At 53.1% G+C, this 24052-nt stretch overlaps 2 protein-coding genes across 3 annotated transcripts in view; both read left to right on the plus strand.

The window, feature by feature from the left end:
- The first annotated feature begins 48 nt into the window (after nucleotides 1-48).
- TIMM44 (translocase of inner mitochondrial membrane 44) lies at nucleotides 49-14962 on the plus strand. Of its 2 annotated transcripts, XM_058821127.1 has the most exons (13): nucleotides 49-108; nucleotides 877-984; nucleotides 1574-1744; nucleotides 2188-2268; nucleotides 2804-2953; nucleotides 3778-3917; nucleotides 4532-4617; nucleotides 5255-5347; nucleotides 6184-6308; nucleotides 8183-8233; nucleotides 9359-9448; nucleotides 12305-12415; nucleotides 14471-14962. In XM_058821127.1, exons 1-13 carry the CDS (start codon nucleotides 85-87, stop codon nucleotides 14588-14590), a joined length of 1350 nt encoding a protein of 449 aa, XP_058677110.1. In that variant the 5' UTR covers nucleotides 49-84; the 3' UTR covers nucleotides 14591-14962. The 2 variants fall into 2 exon arrangements, with proteins under 2 accessions (XP_058677110.1, XP_058677111.1); XM_058821128.1 differs by lacking the exon at nucleotides 49-108 and having other exon boundaries at nucleotides 910-984; nucleotides 1579-1744.
- A 5830-nt stretch (nucleotides 14963-20792) lies between these two features.
- CTXN1 (cortexin 1) overlaps nucleotides 20793-24052 on the plus strand; it is a 19364-nt gene continuing 16104 nt past the window's right edge. Inside the window, exon 1 of the mRNA XM_058821159.1 lies at nucleotides 20793-20888. The gene's annotated coding sequence lies outside the window, so the exon portion shown is untranslated. The remainder of the gene's footprint in view (nucleotides 20889-24052) is intronic.

A 24052-nucleotide genomic window follows, 5' to 3' on the forward strand; every position in this document is an offset into this window, starting at 1 on the left:
TCGCGGCCACGTGGCGCGGGCGGCGCGCGGCAGTGACGTCACGGCGCGGCGGCGGCGCGCGGAGGTCACGGGGCGCGCGGGGCGATGGCGGCGGCCGGAGGGTGCCGGGTGAGCGCGGGGGCACCGGCCGGGAGCGGGCGGGACGGCACCCCGGGGCCTGCCCGGCCCGGCGGGCACAGCGAGCGGCGCGGCGGGGCCGGCCCGGAGCCGCCGATCCCTCCCCGCCCGCCGGGCCCCGGTGCCGGCGGCTGCCGGTGCGGACACCCGGGCCCGGGGGGGCTCCGGTTCCGCGCTCGGTGCTCCCGCCAGGCCCGGCGGGACGGAGCCTCCAGCGGGTCCGTGACCCCGAGATTGGAGGGGTCGAGGCTCCTGCAGCCCAACCGTTCCGGGATCCCGCGGTTCCCGAGCCCGGAGCTGCTCCCGCGGCCTCTCCCGGGGTTCCCGAGCCCGGAGCTGTTACCGGGGCTCTCCCGGGGCTCCATGGGGGCGGTTTTACCGTGAGCCGCCCCCGGGGCTCACTGGACGGCATGAGCCCGGTGTGCCCGGAGCCTCGGGGTCTCTGCTCGGGATCTCTGTCCCGCTCCCGGTGCTGCTCGGGAGCCAGCTCAGATTTTTATGGGATTTCCGTGGTTCTGCCCTGAGCTCAGCCCTGAGCCCTTCCAGAGCTGGATCTGCGCGTTTGACCTCGGCAAGGGCAGCAGAACCATCCTGGGCTTGTTCTGGGACCCTCCAGAGCTGGGAAAAGTTGGTTTTGGAGGAGTTTTCCCATAAAAACCCCTCAGTGCTTCTCACATTTCATCTCCAGGTGGATTTGTGCCTGGGTGCTGGGAGCCCTGGGTGCTGCCCTGAGCTCCCTCTGTGCTGTTTTCCTTGCAGAAATGTCTCCTCAGCGGGCCCTGGCTGCTCTCCCGGCGTTATCCCATCCCTGCCTTCCCCAGGAGCGCCCTGGTCAGGATCTGCAGCCCTGCCCTGGGCACCCCCCAGGTTGGTCCCCCCTGAATTTATTCCATTTGCACTCCAGGGTGTGTTCCCAGCAGAGTCCTCGGCCTGATGTGGCTCTGCCAGTTCCAAGCTGGGAATTTCCATTTTTAAAATGGAACTCAAGGGATTTTTGGGGACAGTTCCAGGCTGGGAATCTCCACTTTTTAAATGGAACTAAGGGAATTTTTGGGTCCAGTTCCAGGCTGGGAATTTCCACTTTTTAAATGGAACTAAGGGAATTTCTGGGGACAATTCCAAGCTGGGAATCTCCACTTTTTAAATGGAATTTTTGGGGCAGCTGAGGTTGTACAGGGCTTGGAGCCCCCTGGGGTAGTGGGAGGTGTCCCTGCCTGTGGCAGGAGGTGCAGCTGGGTGGGATTTAAGATCCTTTCAATCCAATCCATGCTGAGGTTCCATGAAATCCATTGGCCATGTGGCTCTTTGAAGGATCAGCTGCTGCTTTTCCAGGCTTCTCCATGTTTCCACTCATTCTAAAAGTGATCCAGTGATCCTCAAGCCCAAAACTTGTGATTTTTGGGTCCTGTCTGCTCTAATTCCATGGGATTCTCCAACATGGAATGATTTTCTCCAGTCCAGATGCTACTCCTCGGGAGGAAGGAAGGGATTCATCTCAGGTTTTGTGGAGAACATCAAACAGGAGTTGGCCAAAAACAAAGAGATGAAGGAAAGCATCAAAAAATTCCGAGATGAAGCAAAAAAGCTGGAGGAGTCGGATGCTCTGCGGGAAGCCAGGAGGAAATATGTGAGTGTTTGGGGTTTCCCTGGTTTGTTCCTTGGGTCGTTCCCTGGTTTTTTTTGAGCTTTTACTGCTCTGAGTGAGCATTAAATCCACAGCTGAGCTGTTCTGCCTGGCTGGGAGCACTCAGTGCTAAATGGATGCCTCAGAATGTTTATGTGTTGGAATGTTTTGGGGTTTTTTATTCTAGTGGAAAGTCCTTTCCAGCAGACACTTGGCTGCATTTCTGAGCAGATCAAATAATGAGGCATTAAATTGAGCATCAAATGTTTCCTTTGCATTGTTCAGAGAGCTCTGAACATCATCATTTGCAAAGCTGCTGCTGACTCAGGCCATGAACTCCTGAAATGTTCCTTTTTCTGCCCTCAATTCCAGCCTTAATGGATTGTGCTCCATCCAAGCTGGGTTTGAGTAGTTTCTGTCTCTTGATTAATGTTCTCTTCCCCCAGAAAACCATTGAATCTGAAACAGTGAAGACCTCAGAAGTGATTAAAAAGAAACTTGAAGAAATAACAGGGACGGTTAAAGAGGTAAAAGGGTTTTTCCTCAGGGCAGCTCTGCTCAAGTTGGGCTTTTGAGGGGGCTGGAATTGTCATTGCTTGGGGCAGGTGCTGCTGCTCCTGGAGCTTTTAAAACCAGAGGCATTCACAAAATAATGGATTGGGTGTGATCAGAGGAGACCCAGACAGGGATTCCTCTGGGATTTGGGGAGATGGAGAAGAGGGACACCCCACCTGCAGCCTTGGGAGCACAAAATAAGGATGGAGAGAATCCAGAGGGGAGCCCCCAGGGCTGGAGCCAGGCTGGGAGTGCTCACCTGGAGGGGAGAAGGCTCCAGGGAGAGCTCAGAGCCTAAAGGAGCTCCAGGAGGGCTGGAGAGGGGCTGGGGCTGAGCCTGGAGCTGCAATGACCTTTTCCCTTTTCCCTTTTCCCTTTTCCCTTTTCCCTTTTCCCTTTTCCCTTTTCCCTTTTCCCTTTTCCCTTTTCCCTTTTCCCTTTTCCCTTCTCCCTTTTCCCTTTTCCCTTCTCCCTTCTCCCTTCTCCCTTCTCCCTTTTCCTTTCCAGAGTTTGGACGAGGTCAGCAAGAGCGACCTGGGCAGGAAGATCAAGGAGGGGGTGGAGGAAGCTGCCAAAACAGCCAAGCAATCTGCAGAGTCTGTGACCAGGGGAGGGGAGAAGCTGGGCAGGACTGCAGCCTTCAAAGCCATCTCCCAGGTACTGCTGCTGCTCCCTGGGCTCCCAGGGCACCCAGAACCTCGGGAGAGCCTTTCTGGGGAGGTTTGGGGTGAAATCTGAAATCCTGCAGGGCTGGAATCTGAAATCCTGCAAGGGTGGAATCTGAAATCCTGCAGGTGGGAAATCGTGCAGGGATGAAATCTGAAATCCTGCAGGCGGGAAATCTGAAATTCTGCAGGTCTGAAATCTGAAATTCTGCATGGGTGAAATCTGAAATCCTGCAGGGGTGGAATCTGAAATCCTCCAGGGGTGAAATCTGAAATCCTGCAGGTCTGAAATCTGAAATCCTGCAGGCCTGAAATCTGAAATCCTGCAGGTCTGAAATCTGAAATCCTGCAGGGGTGAAATCTGAAATTCTGCAGGTGTAGAATCTGAAATCCTGCAGGGTTGAAACCTGCATGGGTGAAATCTGAAATCCTGCAGGTCTGAAATCTGAAATCCTGCAGGTCTGAAATCTGAAATCCTGCAGATCTGAAATCCTGCATGGGTGAAATCTGAAATCCTGCAGGTCTGAAATCTGAAATTCTGCAGGTCTGAAATCTGAAATCCTGCAGGTCTGAAATCACACCTCCCCTGGCAGGGCTGAGCTCCCTGCATGCAGGGTTGGAAAATGTCCCTCTCCAGAGGAATTTTAGCTTTCTCAAATCCCTCTTTTTGCAGGAAACACAGAAAATATCCAATGTTTTATTGCCAGGCTGTGGCTGCCCCACTCCTGCCCCACCCAGGTCCCAAAGCATCCCAGGATGGGGAATTTGAGCTGGGAGAGCAATAAACCCATCCTAACGGGGCTGTTTTCCTTGCAGGGAGTGGAAACTGTGAAGAAGGAAATAGATGAGAGTGTTTTGGGGCAGACTGGTCCCTACAGGCGCCCGGAGCGGCTGCGGAAGCGCACGGAATATTCCGGAGAGAGGATCAAAGAGCAGCGAGTGTTTGAAGCCAATGAGTGCGTGTGGGGTCCTCTGGGGGGATGTTTCTGTGTGGAATTTGATGGGAAAGGTAAAAAAAACGGGTCAGGGATTAAAATCCAGGAGCTGTGGGGAGCAGCAGGTTCCCAGCAGTGAATGGTCCTGGATCTTCCTGTGGTAAAACTGGAAATTTCAAATTCTAAAGGTGAAATTTGATGTTCTGAGGTGAAATCCTGAGCTGGGCATTGTTCTGTGTTCAGTTTTAACTTGCAGCTGGGTGATGCTGGCAGGACTAAAGCTGAGCTCCTTTTTTCTGGACTGCTTTGCTCCTCTGAGCTGAGTTTTATTTGTCTGCTGCTTTATTTATCTGGAGTTTTGTTTATCTAATGTTTTATTTATCTGGGTTTTTATTTGCCTGGTGTTTCATTTATCTGATGGATCATTTATGGGGCTATCATTTATGGGGCTGCAATTTATTGTATAATTGATGGGGCCATCATTTATCTTGTAATTGAGCTCATCATTTCTGTGCTGTCTCAGCCTCAGTGATGCCAACTGCTGCAGAGATATTCCTCAGGGCGTTGTCTGTGTTTGTTACAAGCTAATTTTTTCCAAATATCCACATTTTATCCCTGTTTTCTGCCCTCTCTAGGGAAGCCATGGGCATGGTGCTGCATAAAGACTCCAAGTGGTACCAGCAGTGGAAAGATTTCAAGGACAACAATGTGGTTTTCAACAGTGAGTTGAGCACATTCCCTTCCCAGCCCTGCTCCCATCTGGGCCTCCAGCCCCAGCAAATCCCAAATTCCCACTTTTCTCTGTGGGCTTGGAGCCTGAAACAAGGAAAATCCTGAAAAATCGAGGGAGGTTCACACAACTTCCAAATTGATGAAAGGTTTAAAAAAAAAAAAATTAAAATCCTGGGATCTTTCTGTCATGCGAAGCTGACCTTTGATATCATCTGAGGCTGTTTCTGGTGCAAATGCCCTGAAAATAATCCCAGAATTTAGGTTGGAAAAGCCCTCCAGGACCTTTGAGTCCAACCTGTCCCTGATCCCCACCTTGTCACCGCCAGTGCCACCTCCAGGGATGGAAACAGCACTGCTCAAAGTGAGCCTGATCCTGGATCTGCTCATTCCATTGGATAAATAGCATTCCCAGAGGGGTTAAATCTGGGTGTTAGCAGAGAAGGAGTTGCTGAGAGATCAGAACATTGCAGGAAAATGGGGAGGAAAATGGGGGAAAAAATGGGGGAGAAAAAATGGGAATAAAATGGGGAGAAAACCAACTCCCAGGTGGTGCCTGGTGCTGGACAAAGGGGTGCAGGAGAGGCTGGGCCCTGCTGGGAGGGCTCTGAGCTCTCTGTTCCCTGCAGGGTTCTTTGAGATGAAGATGAAGTACGACGAGAGCGACAACGCCTTCATCCGAGCGTCGCGCGCCGTCACCGACCGTGTCACCGACCTCATAGGTACAGGGACAGGGACAGCCTTGAGGTGCTCCTGGGGACAGGGAATCAGTCTGAGCTGCTCCTGCAGCTGGGGCTGCCAGCCCTGGGCACATCCCAGAGCCCTGCAGCACTTCCAGGGTCACTGTGTGGGTGAGGGATGGGAGGACAATCCTTGGGATCAACCTCAGGTTCAGCTTCAAGGTTGGAGTCGTTCCCGGGGTGGCTTTTCCTCCCTGTCTGTCCCTGTGTCCTGGTGGCTTTTCCTCCCTGTCTGTCCCTGTGTCCTGGTGGCTTTTCCTCCCTGTCTGTCCCTGTGTCCTGGTGGCTTTTCCTCCCTGTCTGTCCCTGTGTCCTTGTGGCTTTTCCTCCCTGTCTGTCCCTGTGTCCTGGTGGCTTTTCCTCCCTGTCTGTCCCTATTCCCTGGTGGCTTTTCCTCCCTCTGTCTCTCCCCAGAGCTGTGTCCCTGTGTCCTAGTGGCTTTTCCTCCCTGTCTGTCCCTGTGTCCAGCTGTTTTTCCCCCTCTGTCTGTCTGTCCCAGAGCTCTGTCCCTGTGTCCAGCTGTTTTTCCCCCTCAGTCTGTCTGTCCCAGAGCTCTGTCCCTGTGTCCTGGTGGCTTTTTCCCCCTCTGTCTGTCTGTCCCAGAGCTCTGTCCCTGTGTCCTGGTGGCTTTTCCCCCCTCTGTCTGTCTGTCCCAGAGCTCTGTCCCTGTGTCCAGCTGTTTTCCCCCCCTCTGTCTGTCCCAGAGCTCTGTCCCTGTGTCCAGCTGTTTTTCCCCCCTCTGTCTGTCTGTCCCAGAGCTCTGTCCCTGTGTCCCTGTGCTGGTGGCAGTGCCATCACCCACTGGGCTGTTCTTGCAGGGGGATTGTTCTCCAAGACCGAGATGTCCGAGGTGCTGACAGAGATCCTCAGGGTGGATCCCTCCTTTGACAAGGATCGCTTCCTGAAGCAGTGTGAGCGGGACATCATCCCCAACGTCCTGGAGGTGCTCAGCAGCTGCTGCCCCTTCATTTCCCCCTCATTACCCCATGGAAAATGTTTTTTTTTTCCTTTACTTTTGCCCTGCTAAAATCAAAAGTTGGGTCAGGATTTGCTTCTCCAGCTTTGCACAGGAAAGGTCTTTGCACAGACCTTGGGAAAGGAATCACATCCCACACTTAGGTTGAGACCATGGGATAATAAATGTATAAATAAATACATAAATATTATAAGTATATAGATAATTTATATTATAAATATATAAAAATATATATAAAGGTAGGTTGAAACCATGGGATAATAAATGTATAAATAAATACATAAATATTATAAGTATATAGAAAATTCCTATTATAAATATATAAATATATATATAAAGGTAGGTTGAAACCATGGGATAATAAATGTATAAATAAATACATAAATATTATAAATATATAGAAAATTCCTATTATAAATATATAAATATATATATATAAAGGTAGGTTGAAACCATGGGATAATAAGTATATGAATATGACAAATATATGTAAAAATTATATTATAAATATATAAACATATGCTATTAAATATAAATATATATGATTTATATATTTAAATATAAATATAAATTATTTCTAGATATCTATATGGAGCTATATATACATTATATTATAAATATATAAAATAAATATATATGTTATAGAATATATATTATATATACACATATTTTATATTTAAACATAAATACAAATTATATAGATATATAAAATATATAAATAATTATTTTCTGGCCCGGAAAACAGCAAATGAGGTGGGATCAGATGGAAGTGGGTAAGCAAATGGTGATAGCAGAGGGATAAGGGAAGGAATTTGGGATTTTCTCCTGGGTTTTTTGATCTGGATTTGGGAAGAGCAGCAGGTTCTGACCAATGGCTCAGTGGTCATAGAAATGTCTGGAATTTGAGGTTTTTAGGGACTCATAGTGATGGGAGATGTGACTGTAAATGGATGTGGATTCCTGTCACTGCAGCAGGAAAGACAGAGGGAATTTGGGATTTGGAATAGAGCAGGAATTGTTCTGAATTTGGGATTTGGAATAGAGCAGGAATTGTTCTGAATTTGGGATTTGAAATGGAGCAGGAATTGTTCTGAATTTTGGATTTGAAGTACAGCAGGAATTGTTCTGAATTTGGGATTTGAAATGGAGCAGGAATTGTTCTGAATTTTGGATTTGAAGTACAGCAGGAATTGTTCTGAATTTGGGATTTGAAATAGAGCAGGAATTGTTCTGAATTTGGGATTTGAAATGGAGCAGGAATTGTTCTGAATTTGGGATTTGAAATGGAGCAGGAATTGTTCTGAATTTGGGATTTGAAATAGAGCAGGAATTGTTCTGAATTTGGGATTTGGAATAGAGCAGGAATTGTTCAGAGGGACTCAGGAGAGCCTGGAAAAAAACTGGGATTTAAGAAGCCAAACGTGGGATTGTTCTGTTCCTTCTGTGCCCAGGGTTTTGCAGTGTGGGAAATTGCAGCTCTGCTCCCGTTTGATCCCAGGATTTGTGAGCTCTGGGAGCTCTGCTGGCTCCCTGGCAGCTTGAACAGGAGGATTTAATGGGAAGGTTCAGCTGGAAGCTTTAAGAGAGTTTAATTATCCCTAGGTTTATGTCCCTTGGCCTCAGCTCCTGTGTTTTTATAGAAATCCTTTTTGCTGTTCCCCTTTTGCAGCTCCAATTTCCCCCCAGAGTCCCACAAAATGTGGGATTTAAGGCTGGAAGGGCTGATTGGTCCCACTTTGATATAGGAGGAGCTTTAAAATGTTCTGTTTGATTTCCTTTGATATAGGAGGAGCTTTAAAATGTTTCTTTCTTTAAAATGTTCTCTCCGATTTCCTCCTCAGGCTCTGATCTCGGGGGAGCTCGACATCCTCAAGGACTGGTGCTATGAGGCCGTGAGTGAAGCTCCCAAAAACCTCCCCAAAACTTGGGATTCTCCCTTGAAAATGAGATTCTTTTATTCTTTTGAGGGCTTGGAATTCAGGGAGTAACTTCATTCCTCCAAAATTATTGTGCTGTAAAATCCAAAATAATTCTGCTTTTCCAATTCCGAAATTAATCCAAGAACTGATTTTCTCCGAGTGCTGTTCCCCACCACCAGAGGGCTGAAAGAGCCAATTTTTTTTTCAATTTAATAAATCCTGATCAGCTTTTTTTTTTTTTTTTTTTTTTTTTTTTTTTTTTTTTTTTAATATATATAACAATAATCCAGTCTGAAAGCAAAGAATCTTCCCTGCTTCCAGCAACCTTGGGAATGACACCTTGGATTGCTCTGCAGGGAAGCAGCAGCTTCCCTGCACTTTGTGAAGCCAAAATCCAAAATCAAACATTCCCAAGGCAGCTGGAATTGCAAATGAAGCTCCAAAGTCCAGAGTAATCAGTCAGAAAAGCCAGGGGAGGAAATGGGAATCTTATTCCTGAGAACCTGGGGGATAAAACCTCTTAATGGATCCCACAGGTGCTGAGATGGTGATTCTGGTCACTGAACTCCCTCATTTTCCCAGTTTTTTTCCCAGTTTTTCCCAGTTTCTCCCTGCTTTTCTCCCTGCTTTTCTCCCTGCTTTTCCCCGTTTTCCCCTGCTTTTCCTCTGCGTTTCCCAGTTTTCTCAGTTTTCCCAGTTTTTCCCTGTTTTTTCACTGTTTTTCCTTGTTTTTCCCATTTTCCCCCCTGCTTTTCCTTGTTTTTCCCAGCTTTTCCTTTATTTTCCCAGTTTTTCCTTTATATTTCCTGTTCCTGCTGTTCAGTCCAGCTGTGAGTCCCTCAGCTCTCAGCTGCTCTCAGGTCATCACATTCTTCCCAGTAAAAATGGGATTTTTGTGAATCCCAAAGCATTTCCTGCAGTTTTTTAATCCCTTCCTTCACCACATTTACCAAAAAAAGTGAATTTTTCTCATGAGTTTTTTTTTTGTTTTTTTTTTCTCTCCAAGCAAAAATTCCTTTTTTTTTTTTTTTTTTTATTCTTTGATGGTGACAGAACAATCCCAAACAATTCCCAACCCCAGTTTGTTCATCCCTTTAGACCTACAGCCAGCTGGCCCATCCCATCCAGCAGGCCAAGGCCCTGGGGCTCCAGTTCCACTCCAGGATCCTGGACATTGACAACATCGACGTGAGTTCCCTGTAAAACTCTTCTTTTGGGGGAAAAATCCAACTCAGGGGATCAGGAGGGGCTTTTTAGGATCAGGGGGATTGGGAAAAACCCCTCCAGGATCATCCAGTCCAACCTTCTTTGCTCTGAATGCTGGGTTTGAGCTCTGGGGTTTGGGATTTCTGCTCCCAGAAGGGAAATCCCATTGCTGGAAGGGAAATCCCAGTGCTGGAAGGGAAAATCCCAGTGCTGGAAGTGAAATCCCATTGCTGGAAGAGAAATCCCATTGCTGGAAGGGAAATCCCATTGCTGGAAGGGAAATCCCAATGCTGGAAGGGAAATCCCAGTACTGGAAAGGAAATCCCATTGCTGGAAGGGAAATCCCATTGCTGGAAGAGAAATCCCATTGCTGGAAGAGAAATCCCAGTGCTGGAAGAGAAATCCCATTGCTGGAAGGGAAATCCCATTGCTGGAAGGAAAAATCCCAGTGCTGGAAGAGAAATCCCAGTGCTGGAAGAGAAATCCCAGTGCTGGAAGGGAAATCCCAGTGCTGGAAGGGAAATCCCAGTGCTGGAAGGGAAATCCCATTGCTGGAAGGGAAATCCCATTGCTGGAAGGGAAAATCCCAGTGCTGGAAGGGAAATCCCAGTGCTGGAAGAGAAATCCCAGTGCTGGAAGGGAAATCCCAGTGCTGGAAGAGAAATCCCAGTGCTGGAAGAGAAATCCCAGTGCTGGAAGAGAAATCCCATTGCTGGAAGGGAAATCCCATTGCTGGAAGGAAAAATCCCAGTGCTGGAAGGGAAATCCCATTGCTGGAAGGAAAAATCCCAGTGCTGGAAGGAAAAATCCCAGTGCTGGAAGAGAAATCCCAGTGCTGGAAGAGAAATCCCAGTGCTGGAAGGGAAAATCCCAGTGCTGGAAGGGAAATCCCAGTGCTGGAAGAGAAATCCCAGTGTTGGAAGGGAAATCCCAGTGCTGGAAGGGAAAATCTCAGATATCCAAGATATCTAAAATATCTTGCAAATTGAGTTAGGCTTGGGTGGAAAATTGGGGTTTTTTTGGATGGATTGAGCTCCAGGGATTGTGGATTGGGATCAGGGAGCTCATTCCCTGGGATCAGGCATGGGAACGTGGCAGAGCTGTTGAGATTCCCTCAGGGAACAGGAAAATCGCCCTAAAAATAAATTTATTCCTTTGTGACACAGCCCAGCCCTGTCCTGCTGCTGCTTCCTTTATTAGGGATAAAACAGAATGTTTGGGAACATTTCAAAAGAGGAAAATCCTGCTGTCCTCAGTGCCTGTGGCTCCTTTTGGGGCAGCACAGGCAGGAATTCCTGAGCTGAAGAGCAGCATCCCAAAAAAAAAGGGATGCAAAGAGATTGCCCACAATGGGCAGAAAGAGAATTTAAAAAGAAAAAAGCGGAATTTTCACTCCTCTTGCATTCCAGTGAATATAAAGTGTTTAAATATTTAATGGAACAGCCTGGGAATAGAGGGGAAAAAATCCTGGCAAACAAAAGTTCCCACCTTGAAGTGTTTCTGGTACAGTTTTTGTCTGGTTCAGAGCAACTTCCTGGCAAAAACGGATTTAAAAAAGGAGAAAAGCTCTGTTTGATCCTTGTGGGTCCCTTCCAGCTCAGGATGTTCTGGTTCCAAACATTTCCTTCAGAAAATTGCGTTTTTTTGGAGAGCAGGGTGTCTTTGAATTTGCTTTCTAATTGGAGCTAACGGTGCAAAGCTCGTTCCCATTTCCCAGATTTATGGACTTGGGGAAATAATGAAAAAACCCACAACAGTTTGGGGAAAGCTTTGGGTTCCCAAGGTTTCACTTGGGATTTTTTTTTTTGGGGAAACAGCTTTTCCATCCTATCAGAATGATGGAATTGATGTGGTTGAGCAGCCAGGGGGAAATGTGGGAGATCTTCCCTGGGCCTGCAGGAGTGGGGTGATGTCCATGGGGAGGTGTCCATGGGGTTATGGGGTGATCTCTGTGGGGTTGTGGGCTGATGTCCGTGGGGAGGTGTCCATGGGGTTATGGGGTGATCTCTGTGGGGTTGTGGGCTGATGTCCGTGGGGTGATGTCCATCGGGTTATTGGGTAATGTCCATCAAGTTGTGGGGTGGTGTCCATGGGGTTTATGGGATGATGTCCGTGGTGTTACAGGGTTATGTCCATGGGGGTTATGGGGTGATGTCTGTGGGGTTCATGGGGTAATATCCATGGGGTTTATGGGGTGTTGTCCATGGGGTTATGGGGTGATGTCCCTGGGGTGATGTCCATGGGTTTATGGGGTAATCTCTGTGGGATTATGGGGTGATATCCATGGGTTTATGGAGTGATGTCCATGGGGGTTGTGGGGTGATGTCCATGGGATTATGGGGTGATCTCTGTAGGATTATGGGGTGATGTCCATGGGCTTATGATGTCCATGGGGTGATGATGTCCCTGGGGGTTGTGGGCTGATGTCCATGGTGTGATGTCCATGAGGTTTATGGGGTGATGTCCATGGGGTTGTGGGCTGATGTCCCTGGGGTAATGGGGTGATGTCCATGGGCTGATGTCCATGGGGTTATGGGGTGATGTCCATGGGGTTATGGGGTGATGTCCATGGGGTTCATGAAGTGATGTCCCTGGGATTAATGGGTGATGTCCCTGGGGTAATGGGGTGATGTCCATGGGCTGATGTCCATGGGGTTATGGGGTGATGTCCATGGGGTTATGGGGTGATGTCCATGGGGTTCATGAAGTGATGTCCCTGGGATTAATGGGTGATGTCCATGGGGTTATGGGGTGATGTCCATGGGCTGATGTCCATGGGGTTATGGGCTGATGTCCATGGGGTTGTGGGCTGATGTCCATGGGGTTCTGTCCCTACAGCTGGCCATGGGGAAGATGATGGAGCAGGGGCCCGTGCTGATCATCACCTTCCAAGCCCAGGTGGTGATGGTGATCAAGAACCACCTGGGGGAGGTGGTGGAAGGGGACCCGGTGAGTGGGGACACGTCTGGGGCCTGGGACAGGTTTGGGGTTTGGGATTTATTTGGGGTTGGAGACATGTTTGGGATCTGAGACAGGTTTGGGGTCTGGGTCACATTTGGGGTCTGGCCACATTTGGGGTCTCCCAGTGCATTCCAGCTCCATCCCATTCCCCCCTGGCCCTGCTGGGGTTCCCTCCCCTTTTCCTTTCCCTGGCTGGGCAGAGCCCTCTGGCAAGCAGGGTGAGAGCAGGGCTGAGTCACTGCATCAAAAAAACCCCAAATCCACATTTTTAGCTCCCCACACTCCCACCAAGAATGCAGGAATTTAATTCCATGAAAATCTCCCGGGGAACTCCCACCCTTGCCTGGAGCTGTGTGGGGTTTTTGGGGAGCAGGGAATGATCTGGGAGACAAATCCCTGGCACCTCTGGGGTACCCTGGGCTGCCCCTGGGGCTCTTCCCTCCTGGTTCCAGGCTCAGCCTGGCCCATGGAATTCCCTGAATAAACGTTTCTCTCCAGGAGGAAAAATAAAATAAAATAAAATAAAATAAAATAAAATAAAAATAAAAACAAAATAAAAACAAAATAAAAACAAAATAAAATAGTTATTATTAATATATAATGAATATAATATGTAATCATTATGTATTATCTATAATTTATATTATATTGTGTTATATTCTATTATATTGTATATAATAGAAATTTTATTATTATTGATGAATACATAAAAATATATATTTTATACTATGTATATATTATATTATATTATATTATATTATATTATATTATATTATATTATATTATATTATATTATATTATATTATATTATATTATATTATATTATATTATATTTATTATATTTCTCTCTCCAGGCAGCTCATTTTCCTTGTAATTAATACGGGCATTTAACAGATATTGGCTTTTACAGCCCTGGCCTTTGGTCCAGGCTGGAAAAATGGGATTCATTTGAATGCTGGGGCCCATCTGGGCTGATTCACAAGCAGGGCAGAAACAGCTGATCCAGAGATTCCCTGCATTAAACTCCTGCATTCCTGGGAGATAAATATTGATGGGATAATTATTGAACAGGATATCAAAGTCTGTTTGCTGTCAGATCCCTCCAGGGCTGCAATAAATCAGGGAGAGGAATTGAAATTCTCCAGTGGAGCCCAAAGTTCAGCTTTAATCAGGAGCCTGGGCTTGGGTGGAGCTGCTGGAATATTGAACACAGGGAGGTTTGGGGAGAGGGGAGCCTCAAATCCCCTGAGTTTGGGGGTGGAAGGAGCTGGGAGGGTTGGAATTTAAATTTTGGGGGTGGAAGGAGCTGGAAGGATTTGAATTGAGTTTTGGGGTTGGAAGGAGCTAGAAATATTTGAGTTGAGTTTGAGTTCTGGAGCTGGAAGGAGGTGGATCGATGTGAGTTTTGGGGTTGGAAGGATGTGAGTTTTGGGGTTGGAAGGATGTGAGTTTTGGGGTTGGAAGGATTTGAGTTTTGGGGTTGGAAGGATCTGAGTTTTGGGGTTGAAAGGATCTGAGTTTTGGGGTTGGAAGGATTTGAGTTTTGGGGCTGGAAGGATGTGAGTTTTGGGGCTGGAAGGATGTGAGTTTTGGGGCTGGAAGGATTTGAGTTTTGGGGCTGGAAGGATTTGAGTTTTGGGGTTGGAAGGATTTGAGTTTTGGGGCTGGAAGGATTTGAGTTTTGGGGTTGGAAGGGATGTGAGTTTTGGGGTTGGAAGGGATGTGAGTTTTGGGGTTGGAAGGATGTGAGTTTTGGGGCTGGAAGGATGTGAGTTTTGGGGCTGGAAGGATGTGAGTTTTGGGGCTGGAAGGATGTGAGTTTTGGGGCTGGAAGGATTTGAATTTTGCAGCTGGAAGGAGCTGGAAGGATTTGAATTCAGTTTGAGTTCTGGGGCTGGGAGGAACTGGAAGGATGTGAGTTTTGGGGCTGGAAGGAGCTGTCAGGTTTTGAGTTGAGTTCTGGGGCTGGAAGGAGCTGTCAGGTGCCCTGCTGGCAGCCTGGCCCTGCCCCTCAGATCAGCCCTCTCCTCTCTGTCTCTCCAGGACAAGGTGCTGAGGATGCTCTACGTGTGGGCCCTGTGCCGGGACCAGGACGAGCTGAACCCCTACATGGCCTGGAGGCTGCTGGACATTTCCTCCTCCAGCACGGAGCAGGTGCTCTGAGCAGGGCTGGGCTCAGGGCTGGGCCCTTCCCACCCTCTGCAAGCTGCTCCAGCCTGGAACCCCCACGGGGAGCTGGGGGATTTGGGATTTGAGCTCCTGATTATCCCAGTCCCCGAGGAATGGGAATCCCTGCTCGGGGACACCTGGGACGAGCAGCTGCTGCTTCATCCTCGTGCCTCAGAGGCTCCTGGGCAGCTGGGGACCCCCAGAGCTGTCATTCCCACCTGCTGGCACCCTTGGAGATCCCTGGAAGGGCCTCGGAGGGGCTCCTGGCTGCCAATGTCCTGGCCAGGCTCCAGCCTCGCGTCCCTGCCGTGTCTTGCACTTTCCCAAACCAAATACAACCAGGACTTTGCACATGGAGGTGTTGGATCCTCAGGTTGGTGGTGGGGTGGGGCTGATAGCTGAATATCCAGGGGGGAGATTTGATTATCCACAGCTTGGAAGGGGGAATGTTGTTGGTTCTGGTCACAAAGAGCCACAGCTGCATCCCTTGGGGTGGTGGGGAGGGTGTGGGACAGGAGGGGAAGGGCAGGGGGAGTGTCTGAGGAGTGGGACTGCTTTGGGAACGCTGAATTTTCCTGTCCCATCCTGATTTTTCTGTCCCATCCTGTCTCACTGTGCTCCTGGTTCACCTCCCTGGCCTTGTCTGCTCCTCATCCCTGCACAGAGCCCAGATCCAGGAGCACAAACTTCCCCAGTTTGCTGGGGTGAAATCCCAATCTAAAAAATGGGATTGAAAATCCCAAATCATGGAAAAAAAAAAAATCCCCAAATTCAGATTCCAGTGGCAGCATTTTGGGGCCCTCACCTTGAGCTTCTTGCAGGGGGAATGGCTGAGAGGGAGCAGAACTTGTGGGGTTTGGGCTTCTGGAGGGGTTTGGGAGCTGAGGAACCCCCTGCCCGTGGAAAGGGAGCTTGGGAGAAGGTTTGGAGAGGAAATCCAAGGATTGCTGTGGTGCTGAGGGTGAGGCAGGCCAGCTCTGCCCTGCCAGAGTGATTAAAGAGAATAATTCCAGTTCCTCTTCTGTGAATGTCTGCAGCTTTGAACGTCCCTGGGATGGGACAGCCCCAGCAGCAGAGGCTGCCCCAGCCCTTGGAGCACCCCCAGGCCGTGGGGGTGCCACATTCCCCGTTTGTGTCACCCCCAGGGCACGCTGGGGGTGGCATTTGGGTCACAGCCAGCCCAGGGAACGCTCCAGGCTGGGATGGAGCAAGTCCAGGGGAAGGTTTGGACCCCGGGAAAGGCTGAGGGAGCTGGGAAGGGGCTCAGCCTGGAGGAAAGGAGGCTCAGAGGGGACTGCACAGCTCCTGACAGGAGGGGACAGCCAGGGGACAGCAGGCTGTGCTCCCAGGGGACACCAGGACAAGAGGGAACAGCCCCAAGCTGTGCCAGGGGGGGTTTGGGTTGGATATTGAGAAAATTCCTTCATGGAAAGGGTTGTAAACCCTGGCACAGCTGAAGCCCCCAGCCCTGCAGGGATTTAAAATCCTTGGGATGTGGCACTTGGGGACAGGGCCAGTGGTGACTTTGGCAGTGCTGGCTTGGTGCTGGTGGCCCTGGGGGCTTTTCCAGCCCTGGTGCCAAGGCCTGGGGGGCTCTGGGGGGTTCCATGGGGTTCCATGGATCCGGGGCACTGCCAGCCCTGCCCTGGCTCTGTGCCAGGGATGCTGCAGGGTTGCCATGGGGATGGGGATGCTGGCATGGTGACTCAGAGCTGCTCCTGCTGCCTCTGACACCCCGTGGGCTGTTCCCATCCCACCGCGGGGGGCTCTGAGCCCCCACATCCCCCAGGCTGCTCCAGAGCTCCAGCTCGGCCCCGGGCACTGCCAGGGATCCTGGGCAGCTCTGGGGATTCCACGGGGTTGGAATGAGATGATTCCAACCCACTCCACATTCTGTGATCCCGCAGCTGCCCCTGGGCCATCCCTCACTGTCACCCCGAGGCTTTTGGGGCTTTTTCCCAGTTCTGTGCTGGATCTGATGGGATGGGATGGTCAGGGTGTCCCCAGTGATCCCTCAGCGCTCTTTGCTCCCTTTCTCCTCCTTGCAATGCATTTTTGAGGGATGCAGCCCCTGCTGCCAGGTGGAATTGTCCTCCCTGGGCCTTTCTGGCACCGGGGCTCCTCTTTCCAGCCTTTAGCACACAAAGCCTCCGTGCCAAACGACAGCTCTGAGCCAAGCCCCGAGCACCAAGCTCGTTTAGGAACAATTCATTAGAGGGGGGAGGATTTTTTGAATGAGGTGTTTTTCATCTGGGACAGATCCATGGAGCAGCAGCCTCCTGTGCTGCCTCCTCTGCCAAAGCCTCGGAGATGGTTTGGGTTTGTTTTATTTTTTGTGGTGAACGATTCCAAAATGATTTTTCTCCTGTCTCAGATCAGCTCCAAGAGCTGTGAGTTCTCTCTGGAGCTGCTGGAAGGAGCGGGGGCTTTGTCAGGGATGAGTTACTGAGGGATCCTTCTGCCTCTGACTGTTGCTGCCAATTAAAAGAAATAAATAAAGCTTAATTAAGGCAAAGGCTTGGAGAACGCTTCTCCCCACGGAGCACGGGGAGGAAATTCCACTTGCAAAGGTTCTGCCCGTGGCTGCCCCATCCCTGGAGGTGTCCAGGTGTTGGATGGGGATGGTGGGAAGGGGTGGGACTCCATCTCGCCTTTCCCTGGGATGTTTTCAGCTGAGGTGCTTTTTAAAACGGCTTTAATTCGTTTTCCCTTGGCTGCTGCAGTGCTGCTAATTGGGAACTGGGACTATCTGACAGGATTTACATAGATTTTGAAACGGGAAGGGAGAAACTTCCAAAAATACCTCCCTTTTTAAACGCAAAGGCAGCAGAAACTTCACGAAACCGTTTTCTTAAAATACCCTGAAAATCCGCCGTGATTCCGATGGGTCCTCTCTGCCAGCGAGGTTTGCCCTGGGAAAGGAGGGATCCAAACACCCCAGGGAGGGTCTGATGGCAGCGGGGTCTGTGAGTGCTGCCCGGAGCTTCCCTGGGATCGAGGGAGGCTCAGCATTAACTGGGAGAGGCTCAGAATTCCCTGGGACTGAGGTTCAGCATTCCCTGGGAACTGAGGCTCAGAATTCCCTGGGACTGAGGCTCAGAATTCCCTGGGAACTGAGGCTCAGAATTCCCTGGGACTGAGGTTCAGCATTCCCTGAGAACTGAGGCTCAGCATTCCCTGGAACTGAGGCTCAGCATTCCCTGGAACTGAGGTTCAGCATTCCCTGGAACTGAGGCTCAGCATTAACTGGGAACTGAGGCTCAGCATTCCCTGGAAATGAGGCTCAGCATTCCCTGGAACTGAGGTTCAGCATTCCCTAGGGTTGAGAGAGGCTCAGAATTCCTGAGATTGAGAGAGGCTCAGAATTAACTGGGACTGAGAGAGGCTCAGCATTAACTGAGAGAGGCTCAGAATTCCCTGGGACTGAGGCTCAGCATTCCCGAGATTGAGAGAGGCTCAGCATTAACTGGGATTGAGGTTCAGCATTCCCTGGGAAACTGAGAGAGGTTCGGCTTTCCCTTTGAACTGAGGGTCAGTTTTCCCGGGATCACAGCCTCAGATTTCTGGGGAATACAGGCTCGGCATTCCCGGGATCACAGGCTCGGCATTCCCGGGAATACAGTCTCATTTTTCCCGGGAACACAGGCTCGGCATTCCCGGGATCACAGGCTCAGATTTCCCGGGAACACAGGCTCGGCATTCCCGGGCATACAGTCTCATTTTTCCCGGGAACACAGGCTCCGCATTCCCGGGATCGCTGCCTCAGTTTTCCCAGGAACATAGCCTCAGATTTCCCGGGAATACAGGCTCCGTTTTGCCGGGAATACAGTCTCATTTTTCCCGGGAACACAGCCTCGGCATTCCCGGGACCACAGGCTCAGATTTCTTTGGGAAGGGGCCGGGCTCTGCACCCGCGGCTCCCTCCATCCCTCCCTCTCCCCTCCTGGCGCTTGTTTTGATCCCGGGCTGTGAGTGGGACCTGCCCTGGCGGGGATGAGCCCCGCGGTCTCCATTGGCACCGGCACGTCCGAGTTCCCCGGGAACGTCTGCCACGATCTCCCGTAGCCATGGAGACCCCGAAGCCGTGCACAGAAACACTTTTCCAGGCGTTTTTTCCCTTTTAAATTTTTTTTTTAATTTTTCCCCCTCCTCTGCCATCCTCCTCGGGTCCGTGTGACTCTGCTGTGCCCACAGCAAGGGCTGGTGATTTTAAGGAATGGTGGAATTTTCTGTGGAATGCCAGGTGGGAGCCCTGGCAGAGCTCAGCCTTGCTGCCAGCTGCTCCCAAGGTCTGTGCCACCCCAGCGGGCACTTCCCCATCTCCAACCCAAAGGATTCCATGTGGGATGGGGCTGGGAGAGCCGGGGAAAGGAGAGGTCCAGGGAGAGCTCAGAGCCCCTTGCAGGGCCTGAAGGGGCTCCAGGAGAGCTGGGGAGGGACTGGGGACAAGGGATGGAGGGAAAACAGAGCCAGCCCCTGCTCTGCCCCGGGGGTGTGGAAGGCAGCGCTCCAGAGGGACGGATCCAGCCGGGAATGGTGCAGCTGCAGGGATGGGCTTGGCTGCAGGGATGCTCTGAGGGTGCCGGGAGCTCCAGGCTGGAGAGGAGCGGCAGCTCCATCACCTCGGTCCTGTCCCCGCTGCCAGCCCGTGCTGGCCACGGGAGCATCGCCGGGATCCTCAGCAGGACGGGATGGGCACAAGCGGCAGCAATCCTGGCATTCCAAGCTGGCATTTCAAAGGGATCTTGGCCAAAAAACCCCCGTGGGGCCTGGATCCCTCCTGCCTGTCCCAGCACGGGGCTGCTCCAGGGTTTCCTGCCTCCCCCATGGCCCTCCTGTCCCCCACACCCCCGGGGCCACTCCCATGGATGCCCCTGCAGCCACCTTGACCCCCCAATCCCGTATTTTCACAGCATCCCCATGGCTCTGCTCCTCCCTGCATCCCCAGGGTCCTCCTGCAGGACCACACCCACTGCAGGCCCCTGTCCCTGCTGCCAGGCCCGCTGCTGTCACCTCCCCTGGCGTGTCCACCACGTTCCTTGGCATTGCCCCCACACAGCACAGCCCCTGCACCCCCAGGGACATCCCTGGAACCCCTCCAAGGTATCGCATCCCTAAATCCCCCCAGGAACCACATCCTTAAAATTGCCCCAGGAATCACATCCCTGAAATCCCCCCCAGGTTACCACATCCCTGCATCCCTAAAATCCCTCCAAGGTAACACATCCCTAAATCCCCCCAGAAACCTCATCCCTAAAATCCCTCCAGGAACCTCATCCCTAAAATCCCTCCAGGAACCTCATCCCTAAAATCCCTCCAAGGAACCACATCCCTAAATCCCCCACGAACCACATCCCTGAACCCCCCCCCCCAATGTATCGCATCCCTAAATCCCCCCAGGAACCACATCCTTAAAATCCCTCCAAGGACCACAACCCTGGAATCCCTCCAAGAAACCACATCCCTGAAATCCCCCCAGGTTACCACATCCCTGTATCCCTAAAATCCCTCCAAGGTATCGCATCCCTAAAATCCCCCCAGGAACCACATCCCTGAAATCCCCACAGGTTACCACATCCCTAAATGCCCCCAAGGTACCACATCCCTAAAATCCCCCCAGGAACCACATCCCTGAAATCCCCACAGGAACCACATCCTTAAAATTACCCCAAGGACCACATCTCTAAATACTCCAGGAACCACATCCCTAAAATCCCTCCAAGGTACCACATCTCTAAAATCCCCCCAAGGTTACCACATCCCTGCATCCCTAAAATCCCCCACAGACCACATCCCTGAAATGCCTCCAAGGCGTCACATCCCTGCATCCCCCCACTCCACCTGTATCCCCGGCTGACCACGTCCCCCAAACCTCCCCCCGCACCCCCCCGGCCCCACACCCCGCACACCTCTCCGCATCCCCCCGTGTTGTCCCATCCCCCCGCACCCCCTCCCGCCTCCTCGCAGCCGCTGCCTCCCCCCCACGCCGGGTACCACACCCCCGCATCCTCCATCTCCCGCATCCTCCTCGCATCCCCCGCATCCCTCCCCGCCCTCCGCATCCCCGCACCCCACGCATCCCTCCCCACCCCGTATCCTCACTCCGCCCCGCCGATCGCAGCTCCCCCCGCGTTCCGCAGCCCAATCAGGGCGGCTCGGAGCAATTCAAACCGCGGCTCCGCTCCGCTCCCGGGCCGGGCAGGCTGCGCCGTGCGGCGGCGGCGGGGCCGGTCCGGATGGGCGCGGGGAGCGGCGGGGCGGGCGCGGCCCCCGCCCGCCGCCCGGAGCGCAGGTGAGCGCGGAGGAACCGGGGGGAACCGGGGGGAACCGGGAAAGTTTGGTGGTGGAGCCGCGGGGCTGCACCGGGCACCGCCCGGCCGCGGCTCCGCAGGGGCGGTGCGGGATGCGCGGGGATCCGCTCCCGGTGCCGCTCCCGGTGCCGCTCCCGGTACCCGGGTGGGCTCCTTGCGGGGATGGGGGGTCCCGAGAGCTGCGGTATCCTCGGGTCGGGGGTCTGTGACAGCCTGGGGTGGGCGGGGGAGCGGGAAAAAAATGGGAATTTTGGAATGAATATCGCTGTTAGATAAAATCTGGGATGGGCGTGTTGGGGAAGAAGAAGTGGAAAACAAGGAATTCCCGCAGCTGCAGCAAAGCCGCTGATTTTGGGGTTCGGCTGTGGGGGAGCCAAGGGGCGGCCGCCGAAGCCCCCGAGGGCTGAGGGGATTTGGGGGCTCTGGGAGACGGGGGAGGGCGGCCTGGGGAAACTTTGGGATGAAGCGGAGCCGCTGTGTCCGTGCTGGAGCCGGGGGTCTGTCCGGGAGCCGGGGGGATCCCGCAGAGCCCCGGCACAAAGGGCTGAGCCCCGCAGGAACCGGGGCCGTTCCGCTCTCAGCCCCTCGGGAGGAGCCCCGGGAGCTCCCCGGGAGTGGCACCGGGAATTGGGGAGCTCTGGGCTGGCTGGGGCAGCGTTTGGTGCAGAGCCCCGTGTCGGACACGAGCTGGAGCTCCAGCAGGGCCGGCTGTGGGATTGAGGCGCTTTGGGGCTGCCCGGAGCCCGCTGCCGTCCCCTCCTTGTGCCGTTCCCGGGGCTCTGCCCGCTCCCAGCTCGGTGTCCCGGAGCCCGGCAGGGGACGGGGCGATGCTCCGGTGGCTCCGGCCGTGCCCGGGCTGGGCTGAGCGTGGGACGGGAGCGGGGATGGTTCTGCTGGCCGAGGGAGGGGTGGCAGCAGGATGTGCCCGGTTGCTGTGGCAGCGCTGCTGGCAGTGCCCGGGTCCTTGGGCGAGGCTCTGGTTTTCCCTGAGCAGCCCCGGGAGGACGCCTGGGATCCGTTCGGGGTCTGTCCCCGCGGTTCCTGTGCCGGGAGGGGAAGGGAGGGAGGTGGGATCAGCCCTGAAAACCGCAAGGGTGGAACCCCCGGGCTGAATCCCCCCGGAAAGGAGGAGGACAGGGCCTCAGGCTGTGCCAGGCAGCGTTTAGGCTGGAGATTGGGGGCATTTCTGCACAGGAAAGCTGCTCGAGCGCTGGCACGGTGGCACTGGGGGCATCCCCATCCCTGCGGATGTGACACTTGGGGACAGGGGTCTGTGGTGGCCTCGAATGGGCTCGATGATCTCGGGGGCTTTTCCAAGGTAAACAATTCCCAGACTCCATCCCCTGGGCCGGCTCCAAGGCCATCAGCAGCGCCTGCTGTCCCCGAATCTCCACGCACCTGTTGCCGCCGGCCCCGGCCGGGCGCTCCCGCTGCCCCCGCGGCTCCTCCCGCTGCCGGCGGCATCTGCTCGGTGCTCGGGGGCCGGGGCAGCGTTCCCGGGGCTCCGCGGGGCTCCGCGGGCCGTGGGCAGCCCGGGCAGGCCGGGCCGGGGCTGGAGCAGCAGCAGGGCCGTGGGTGGATGCCGGAAAAGCCGAGCTGGGAGCGGCAGCCGCGGTTCGTGAGCTCCGCGCCTCCCCCGGCGCCCGCCACGGTGACAGCAGCGGTGACAGCAGCGGTGACACCTCGGGCTGGCGGTGCCGAGCTCTCTGGAGGTGCCGAGCGTCGGTAAATCCCGAGCCGAGCTGTGGGAGCGGCTGATCCCGGCAGGAAGCGCTGCCCGGCTGGAGCTGCCTCCGAGGGCTCCCCACAAAATCAAATTGATGGATCGGAGCTCCCTGAGGGACCCCAGGGCCGTGAGGCTGAGCTGCAGCCCGGGGCGGGGCAATAAACCCGGGATTAAAGGAGTGACCAGGGATGGAGAGGGGATTGCGGGATGGGAGCGCTCCAGGGCGAGGGGCAGGGGTGGAAAACTGGGATTAAAGGGGAGCTGGGGGCTGTTCCCAGCTGGAACCTGCAGGGGAGAGCTGTGGGGACCCAAAAGAGGGACCTGGAGTGGGTCTGGGATTGTGGATCCCAGTGGTGCCTGGCTGGTGGGACAGGACCAGCCTATCCCCATCCCCATTCCATTCCCATCCCCATTCCCATCCCCATCCCCATTCCATCCCCATCCCCATTCCATTCCCATCCCCATTCCATTCCATTCCATTCCCATTCCCATTCCCATCCCCATTCCATTCCCATCCCCATTCCCATCCCCATCCCCATTCCATCCCCATCCCCATTCCATTCCCATCCCCATTCCATTCCATTCCCATTCCCATCCCCATCCCCATTCCATCCCCATCCCCATTCCATCCCCATCCCCATTCCCATCCCCATCCCCATTCCATTCCCATCCCCATTCCATCCCCATCCCCATTCCCATCCCCATCCCCATTCCATCCCCATCCCCATTCCCATCCCCATCCCCATTCCATTCCCATCCCCATTCCATCCCCATCTCCATTCCCATTCCATCCCCATCCCCATTCCATTCCCATCCCTATTCCATTCCATTCCCATTCCCATCCCCATTCCATTCCCATCCCCATTCCATTCCATTCCCATTCCCATTCCCATTCCCATTCCCATTCCCATTCCCATTCCCATTCCCATCCCCATTCCATCCCCATCCCCATTCCATTCCCATTCCCATTCCCATTCCATTCCCATCCCCATTCCATTCCCATCCCCATTCCATTCCCATTCCCATTCCCATTCCATTCCCATCCCCATTCCATTCCCATCCCCATTCCCATTCCCATTCCCATTCCATTCCCATCCCCATTCCCTTTCCAGCCGTGCCTGGGGTTGGGTCTGTCTGGAAACCACCCGGGATCCCGAGACCATTGCACAGGATTCTGTGCTGTGGGAAGGGCAGGATGCTCTGTGCAGCTGGGATGTGCCTGAGGTGCAGAGCTGGAAGCTCCCAGCGTTGGGCAGCACAGCTGAATCCATGGATTTTAACATCTTTAACACCCCCCCAAGCCCTTGTGTGGCTTTCCCTCCCTGGCCTGGCAGGGCTTGGTGCCCACCAGGTCTCTACATCCCAACCAGCCAGGCAGAACCTCGTTCAGGGGGGTCTTTTGGAATCCAAACCTTTCTT

Source organism: Ammospiza caudacuta, chromosome 28, assembly GCF_027887145.1.
Source record: "Ammospiza caudacuta isolate bAmmCau1 chromosome 28, bAmmCau1.pri, whole genome shotgun sequence".
Taxonomy (NCBI): Eukaryota; Metazoa; Chordata; class Aves; order Passeriformes; family Passerellidae; genus Ammospiza; species Ammospiza caudacuta.